Raw genomic sequence first — 9,311 nt, 5'->3', positions numbered from 1 at the left:
GTAGCGGTGCCACGCGATATATCTTTAAAAAAACTGATAGGTTTTTTAAGCAGATTTGCCATTTAACTTATAAAAACTGATCTTTTAAACAGATTGAATATTAAAGTATAAGAAATATACTGAATTTATAATAATTAAGCCTTCCTTCATGATATAGAACTCAGTGGATGATACCATGTGAGTTATGTACACTTTATCTTGTTCTCTGAGACCTGCATCAACTTCAACGAGAGGCTTTCTCATTTTCTAAATAGATAATGCTAATCGTATTCTATAAAGTAGTAGGTTTTTTGTCTGAAGCTTAAGATCTCAATAGCTACTGAACTGATTGACTTCTTCTTCACTTAGCTTCACTTAGATCCCAGGATCTTTTTTTTATTTTTAGATTTCATTCTTGGGATGATTTTAGGCTAATTTTCTGCCAATTATATATCCCTTCGAATACAGATTTCCTAGATACTAGAGGCTGTGCACCTAGCATATATGGGCTCTGTAATAGATTGGATAGGAAACAGCAGAAAAACGACCTTAAATCACCCAAAGACCTAAATCTAAAAATAAAAACAGACAAAACAATGACCTTTATAAAGCTTCTATAAGTTGGAGAACTCAATCGGTTAAGTAATTATCGAAATCTTAAGCTACATGTACATACAAAAAAAACTGACAATTTTACATAATGGGATATCAAATCACTAAAAAACCTAAAACTTTATTTAATACTAGTCGAGGAAGCAAGAAAAATATCACAATAACCCCAAAGACATTTATAAGCTTTCCTAAACAGTTTCCAATATCTATAGCTTCAGCAAAATTGAATTACGATGAATGGGTGCGTATTAAAAGTTAATTCTGTACCGATTAGTTTCTTCTTTTCAGGAAATCTGCTATAAAGCTCCCGAGCAGGTTTTTTATATCTAATTTTGGGCGGAAGGAAAAGGTGAAACTCTTTTCATTTAAATCGAAAAATAATACCAAAACATTAGAGTGCTCGCTATAAGAGGCTGGGACACTTTATATGTTTTATATTTATAAAGATTAAAAATATGTAACCTTTAAGCCAAACCAATCCTGATTGAAATGGACATCTACAGGATTATCAATATTATCTCCAAGCGTCACTGAAATACTAGGGGATAAAATCCACTCAATGCTTTTCAAACGATCAAGATCAATGCTTTCCATCTCCCTGTCATTCCAGTTGATACTTAAATCAAGTTTAAAGTAAATATTTATAAATAGATACCAAAGATTTCATATAAAGAAGTGCATTACAGCTAGATAGACCCAAACGAAGTGCTTAAAAAGAGCTTTTTCTAATCTGTTTTTAAATTATATGTTGTTAGAAAGATTTATAGATAAAAAAAATATCAAAATTTCGATCGCTGCAAAGAAAGTTAAGTTGCAGTCAAAAATAGAATGTATAATTGTCTTTGAAAGTGTTATATAAGTTTTCTTCCAAGTTCTCATAAAAGTATAATTAACTAGTCAATTGTCATATTAGTTTTCTTCCAAGTCCTCATAACAGTATAATTAACTAGGACACTAAAAGGCATGTCAAAATATATTATTTGTCAGCGACCGAAACTATACCCAACCAACTTTTAAGTATCCTTTCCTGGACAAAGCCGGTTGGTTGATCAGACAATTTCTGTTATCTCTACAGGCAGAAAGCTCGCTAGTTAGCCTCGTCAGCTCAAACATTGTTTTATTCATCTCTGTCACAAATAACTGATTTCTTTTGCTAAAACATAAGTAAAATATCAATTTAATAAAGCACTTTTTAAAAATCTATTCATTCTTTGAATTTCCTCGGAAATTCAAGATGCAAGATCATCAAAGACTTAAGGAAAGGAGGGAAAGGTGGTAATACCCCATAAAATACAATATAAATGATTATTTTTTCTCTCTCTGAACCCCCCCACCCCCCTAACGATAACACAAATGTACCGTAAGCACCCTCAAAATTCCATAATAGCTGCCTGATAGTAGGGTATTGTCATTTTAAAAAGTTCTTGAGCTTTGATTCTTGTGCGTGATGTCACCTACTATTGTTAAATATATAGTTTTCAATGGTGCTCATTTACCTTCCTTCAGCAATCAAAGCACCAGCTTGTGTTACCATTTCAGTCTCAGCTATTTCTAACTTCCTAGAATATTGTTAAAGTTCATTAATAACTGGAGGCTCCAGGTCCTAGGACAAACGAAGGAGTCCCAAACGCAGGAGTGTACACTTAACCTAACCTAATTCAGCTGTAACAGCTAGGTACAACTAAATTTAGCAACTATAAAATAATCTGAAAGTTTGAATGTCTATGTAAACATGATGATTTATTAGCATATGTTATTTTTCTTAAATATAAACATTATCTTGAAACAGAGGACCTGTGAAGTTTATAAAAAACGCCAACAGCATTTCTAACCCAGCCATAGTTTAAGTTCTTCTTTTTATCCAAATAAGTTCTCTTCAGGGAACTCCATTCAGTCAACAAATTGGTAGATTTTCCGCGGGCACTCTTAAAATATAAAATCAAAAAATATATTTAAAATTTGATTACTTAAAATGATTAGAATAAAGTGCAAATGTGATATAAAATATTTTAATTAAAAAATAAAAATGTTCTAATAATAACATTTATAAGAGATTTTACAGTGGTGTACATTCTGCACAAGATTCATTTTTTTCCCTGATACAAATTTTTTTATATTTTTTTCCACTAAGGAGAGGGGAAAAATATTTAGGAACTCTATATTTTATTTATTTTATCCCTCCTACCACATATTTTTTTTCATAGTGAGAGACCTAAACTTTAAAGAACAAACCTTGAAAATTTGAAGGGTAAACATTAGTACACTTACGATTAAAAGTTTGACTCCATCATGGTAATTAATACTTGTCTTTTTTGGATGATGTTTGACACATTGTTTACATCCATAAACTTGGGATTCTAGAAAAAAACCTTTATAAAAAAATTTCTTTTTAAAGTTAGCCAAGTTAGATAAATATTAATCCTATTTCATATGGTGATATGGTTTTATATTAGTCATTTTAGATCTATCCATCCAATCATATAATCTTCCCATAGGTCTTGGGGTGGTTTATTAAAACTATGTTCAGTGTGGCCACAACCAAAAAAATACTCATACTGAAGAAAAAAAAGGAAATACTGAAAATACTGAATCCTAAAATAAGAAAAAATACTGAAATACTGAACAAAAAAATACAAATACTGAATAAGTATATTTTATATGATTCCTCATTTCAAAATTACATGTTTCATAGCTTTATAATTAGGGGGATATTTTAAAGATCTTTTAATTTTGCCTCTTAGATTTTCTTGCAGTAAAAATATTTGAATAAAAATGGCGGCGGTACCGCCGCTCCCGCCATTTTCCGCCGCCGCCGCCAAAAAAATTTTTATTGCATTTCTCGCTGAATTAGGCAATTTGGAATCACTTGAGACCATGTTTTTTTTCCTTCAAATTTTTGTTTATCAGGGTATATCTTAAATTCAATGCCTCTCCTAAGCTTTTAAAGATATTGAAACAAAATCTTTTTAGGTAGGTCAAATATTTGAATAAAAAATGCCGGCGGTACCGCCGCCATTTTTTATTCAAATATTTTTTACTGATCTACCTCAAAAGATTTTGTTTCAATATCTTTAAAAGCACAGGAGAAGTACTGAATTTAAGATATATCTTGATAAACGAGAATTTGAAAAAAAATGACGAGAAAATGAAAAAGTCCCCCGCAGGGTTGGTTATAAGAAGAAAAATTTTGAAAAAAATAACATGGTCTCAAATGATTCCAAATTGCCTAATTCGCGAGAAATGCAATATTTTTTTTTTTGCGGCGTTGGAAAATGGCGGTGAACCATAAAAAAGCAAAATTAAGCTAAGCGCCGAAAAAAATCTGACATCAACTACTTGAAAAAACATCTTATTTAAGAAATAATGAAAATACTGAATCATGAAAACTTCCAAAAACTGAAAAATACTGAATTAAATTTTCAAATACTGAACATTCAGTATTTACTGAAAATACTGAAACCCCAATTTCTAAATACTGAAGAATACTGAATATTTTCAGTATACTGAAAAATGTGGCCACGCTGTATATTTCTTCCTTTTCCCTTCCCCTGCGAATTGGGAGAACCTGGGAGACGCAGCCGCTAGTGATTAATAAAGAAATCAAGATTCGACATAGCATAAAAATGTTTCTTTACATCTTGACACATTTGTTTTTAAACTTATCAACTAATTCACCTGGAAAGAAGTATTCCATTTTCTTTTTGTGTTCTGGGCATTCTTTCATCAATCTTAAATCTAGGTTCATTTCTAAAACCTTAAAATAAGTAAAATTTTTACAGATTTTAAAAATAATATCTATTTATAGGTATCAATCTAAGGCATTGTTAACACAAAAAAATCGGATTCTGTAAATTCTAAATAAATTTAGAATTTTGATAAATAATCGGAGCTAATAATCCAAATTTTAAGCATATTTAGAATTAAAATTCTGTCTTTTATGAGCAATACTGGCGGATTTTTCCTGTATTATATTCGGATTATCATTCTTGATCCTAGTGTTTTTAATTTTCTTCAAGTAACTTACTTTGTGCCCTGTGTTTTCTTCATGTTTATTACAGCAAATCAAACTAAAAAAATTATTCTCCAGTAAATATCAAGCTTTTATTACACAAACATTCTTCAGACAAAAATATTAATAACAATATATTAATTATACTTTCCTCTGGTTCTATTTTTTCACATTTATTGTTACTGATGACATACACCTAACAGTATAGCACTTGGATGTTGTACTAGATTTTTTAGATCATATACTCTAATTGTGATACTGGCAGCTGGCTAAAATAACGATACCCCCATCCATCAACCTTATCCAATCCCTTTCCGGCCCTACTACTGGATGAACGAACCGAACAATAAATGATATTCATATTAGTGAAATTATTGACAATTTCTCCAATATCAATAGTACCACATATTATATATCCACTGATGCTATATTAGTCTCACCTGTTGCATTCGATACAGAATTTGTTAGAAAAAGAACCACAATCCCTACGACAGTTCATCTTTCCATGCTAATTTTAAAAGAATAGAGGAAATTAAATAAATTTAAGTTAATATTTTAATTAGGGTTGGCAATCCGTATCCGAACCCGGAATCCGCCCAATTTTTTTGCCAATTTTGGAATCCGAATCCGGAATCCGTTTTTTAATAGCAGATTCGGATTCTTAATTGGTAGGCTAAAATTAGCGTCTTGAGTTTTTTCTTTCAACTCCGCCTTTTTGAAGGCAAAGATTATCATCATTATATATAATATCTTTTAAAATCTGGTTCGATTCTCGGAAGTAAATTATAAAGAACACCAAGAACATTAATTTTTAGGACATTTGTAGCACTTAAATTTTTTAATTTAAAAAAAAACCTTTTAAAATATTGCGGGAATCCGCCTTTTTTTCGAATCCGGTCCAAAAATTTGACGGATTGCAATCCATAATTTTAATAATATTTAGGTAAAATAAAATACCGGATGTGAATTCTCATTGTTATTGTTTTCACTTCTTGCCTAGGTTAAATAATCACAATTAATGTTTTTATAATTGGAGTACTAATTTTAAGGAATTTTAACGCCGTGTCTTCAGTCACGTAGCTGCGGTTGAATTATATTTTTAGTCTGGGAGTGGCTGAATCAAAATTAAGTGACAGCGACTGAGGTTTAACAGGATGCTTTGATTATGTTGGCCGCGCGGTAGACGTTAAAAACATTAATTATCCGAAAAGCTGAATAGCGAGTCTTGTAACTTTTTCTTTAGTATCTTAATCAGTAATTATGAAAGCAAAGCTTTCTTAAAAGATAGAACTAACCTGTATTTTCCTTTGAAAATCCTGATAAACAGCCAATCCTTTAATAGTTTAAAATAAGTTTATAAATTGGCAGTTTGACTTCAGCGTAATGTTTGATTGATTGATTATTTTTGCTTTTTAACTTATTTAATTTTAATACTTACCAAGGCTGTGATAATCTATAGGAAAATCTTGAAGATCCTGTAATAATACATTAATAATTAAAATTAGTGACTAGATAAGAGTAGTTAGATAATTCAACATAGAAATATCTTTTCTATCTATAATACAAAGTAGCTTGATGTCTGTCTATTCCTTAAGATCTCGGTAACCACTGAACCGATTGGATTCTACTCTACAGGGAATATAACTACTGGTCCTGTGGTGGTTGTGGGGCTATATGTCTTGGGGGGTGGGACACCCACAATCCCCCCCAAAACAAAAAAATACCTCCCCCCCATTTTTCCCCACCGAAAATATCGAAATCGAAGTGGGGGCACCTCCAATTTTTTAAATTGAATTATTCTTGGGGCAAAGCCCCTAGAGGCGAATCCGCTTGTATAATAAAATAGCAGCTACGTTTCAAGAGACTTGGAACCCTCCCACTTTTAATTTTAGTTTGAAAAAGAATTTTTGGTGGAGGGGGCTGTTTTTTTAGGGGCGATTTCTTTTGGAACCATCCTTCAGTTATACGAAAACCTTACATGGATACAAATGAAGCTTCACTGTGAAGGAGAACCATTATTTTTCAGGGGTTAGCGAAATCATTCAATACACACAGACAGACACACATTTTGTTACTTTTATTTCGTTTTAAGTTACCTTAGATTTGATTTTGGTGTTACAATGCTGGACACCACATTTGCCATGTACACGATTCTTTACAGGATTCCACTACAAGCAAATTTAACAGCTATGCTAAAGGCCTCTAATGGTGTAACCTTCCCCTATATTAGTTAAAATATACCCTGAATCATGAGAATCTTCCCTGTAAAGGAGAACCATGATAGTTAAGTGGTAAGCCATATGGCCATATCCTTCAAAATTCATTCACCCACATATGGACATTCAGATATATAAGTTGGAAAGAATTTTAATGTTAGAGGGAGATTTGAAATCTGCATAAAATTTTAAGGATTTTTTATACAATTTATTTTTTTGTATAATTCTTTATCTAAAAGCGGAAATACAATTTAAGTTAATTAATTTTGACATCTGTGATTGGTGGATTGAAAATTATCTGCGCTCTAATTGGAGAAGCGTAAGTGTCGCACATCATTTAACCAATTAGAGCGCAGGTAGTTTCCAATCCACCTAGCCTATTGGTCACAATTTATGAACTTAAATTGTATTTCCGCTTTTAGATAAAGAATTATACAAAAAACGAATTTTATAAAAAAAATCCTTAAAATTTGATGCAGATTTCAAATCTCCCTCTAACATTAAAATTCCTTCAAACTTATATATCTAAATGGACATCCTGTTACTTTTTATATAAAGATTGTTTATAAAACAAATTTCTTTTTGTTCTTGTTTTTTATGTTTATGACGCTATTGACTGATTTCTAAGACCCAATACAAAATCAGGACAGCATATCATTATCCATGCCCCCTCTGTTCTTTTACTTTAATGTACATTGTACGTACATAAAAAAAAATAAAGGAAACTTAAATAACCTGAGATAGTATGCATCCCTGACACAGGTTGTGGCCACACTTAAAACAATATTAACATCATGCACAAAATACAAGGTCAAAATATCAGACGGACTTTTTATTCAGAATATTGTTTCTAAATCTGAAAGTGATAAGTATGTGGTAAATATGTCAGTAAATATTTTAAATGATGCTGTAGCGTTTATTGACTTAATTTAAAGTGAAAAGATAGATAGATACCTACCTGTTTTATTATTCTTGGTAGAGTACACTTTTCAGTCGATGTTTCCTATTTTGATAAACAATAAAAAAATATGACTGTAGTCTTTAATTTCAAACATTAGTCATTTTACATGAAAGAAGAATGCAAGGCAAGCTAATTCAATATCATATTTCGTGGGCGTCCGCCTTTCCATCAAGATCTTGCTAACCACTGAACCGTTTATGTTATGCCTTTCAGGGAATATGCCCACTGGTCTGTTATGGTATTATACTATTTTCATAAATAATCTCAGGAAGGATGAAACAGCACACGCATGATGAAAATACGATTTGGAAAATTAATTATAATTTAATTGTGGGGGTTAAACCTCACCCATTTGTAAAGCCCCTAGAGGCTAGTAGCGAAGTTTTAATGAAACCTTAGGTTGTTTCTTGAGTTTTTATTCATTAAGAGTTAATCTATACCTGCCAATGCGAGCTGTAATATTTCTGACATGTCGGGCATCTCAAAAACTCTTTAGGTGTGAAATCTGGCGGTTTGTCAACCTGGATTGTCAAAAACATACATTATTACTTAGGGATAAGACAATGTACGTTAAATTAACATATAGATGTCTCAATGATGATAAACAAAATTATCCCTTCTGTAAATTAAAACTACCTATAGATTGAAAAGTATCGACACCTGTTGTTTGGAACCAACCAATCAACCCACGGGACTAATATAACTAGTTTTAATCTTTAATTTTTCCTTAAATATTCGCGGAAACCTGTCTATAATACGATGCGATAAATAACTATTAGAATATTTGCCCATAAAGACGTAACAGATAAGGTTTAAAATTGACTTTTTCACGTAAATTATTAATCAGCAACTTTGGTTATCTTTTTTTATGCGTTATGATCGTAAACATACCATGAGGCCGAAGATGATATAAGAATTACAAAAAATAAGATTTTACCAGTTTTATTTTATTCTTTTCGTAATTTTCAATGAATGCCATCTTCAAACATCTAGTAAAGATAGTTGTTATTAATAGCATGACACAAACCTAACGGTTCATTCTCAAAGAATGCCAGTTTATTAAATAAATTGAAAATAAGTTAGGTATTTTTTCCCATGCACAGTCCTTGCAGGGAGCATCACCCTGCGGGTCTACTCAGTACCCAGTATAACTAAAATCTACCTATCCCATTAAATTAAAAAAAAATAAGTAGGTTGGAGGCTTTCATTGTTTAACATGGTAATTTGTTTGAAAGCGCCATAAGTCATATTAGTAAGGTTACTTGGAATAAATTAGTTTAATAATTTAGAACCATTTGGGCGAGAATTTAAACAATACTTTGGGAGAGGGGTAGACTATTTATCTTCAATTGTAATATCTATAGCAAGCTTAAACACATTTTACTTGGAATCTGGTATTACTGATAATAAATCATAATCACTGTGTAAACCCATTGTTAATTTTACATCATAAGTCAACGATACATATGTTTTATATACGAAATTCGGATACATTTGAGTTATAACAATATAAAACAATAATAAAAACAAACAA

The 9,311-nt window shown here is 31.3% G+C and overlaps 1 protein-coding gene across 1 annotated transcript; it reads right to left on the bottom strand.

The window, feature by feature from the left end:
- Positions 1–1,537: 1,537 nt before the first annotated feature.
- LOC145314118 (uncharacterized) lies at positions 1,538–9,210 on the bottom strand. Its single transcript, XM_080153909.1, has 15 exons — positions 8,715–9,210; positions 8,218–8,298; positions 7,775–7,819; positions 7,552–7,590; positions 6,697–6,768; positions 6,039–6,075; positions 5,896–5,933; positions 5,558–5,596; positions 5,041–5,108; positions 4,616–4,658; positions 4,267–4,345; positions 2,860–2,948; positions 2,386–2,516; positions 2,088–2,150; positions 1,538–1,744 (listed from the first exon to the last, which is right to left on the bottom strand). The coding sequence occupies exons 1-15, from the start codon at positions 8,793–8,795 to the stop codon at positions 1,588–1,590; spliced, it is 1,062 nt and encodes a 353-aa protein (XP_080010035.1). The 5' UTR covers positions 8,796–9,210; the 3' UTR covers positions 1,538–1,587.
- Between the last annotated feature and the right edge of the window lie 101 nt (positions 9,211–9,311).

This window comes from Acartia tonsa, chromosome 3, assembly GCF_053477335.1.
Source record: "Acartia tonsa isolate MP-2025a chromosome 3, ASM5347733v1, whole genome shotgun sequence".
Lineage (NCBI taxonomy): Eukaryota > Metazoa > Arthropoda > Copepoda > Calanoida > Acartiidae > Acartia > Acartia tonsa.
The sequence above is the reverse complement of the archived record's forward strand: the minus strand, read 5'-3'. Positions and strand labels throughout refer to the sequence as shown.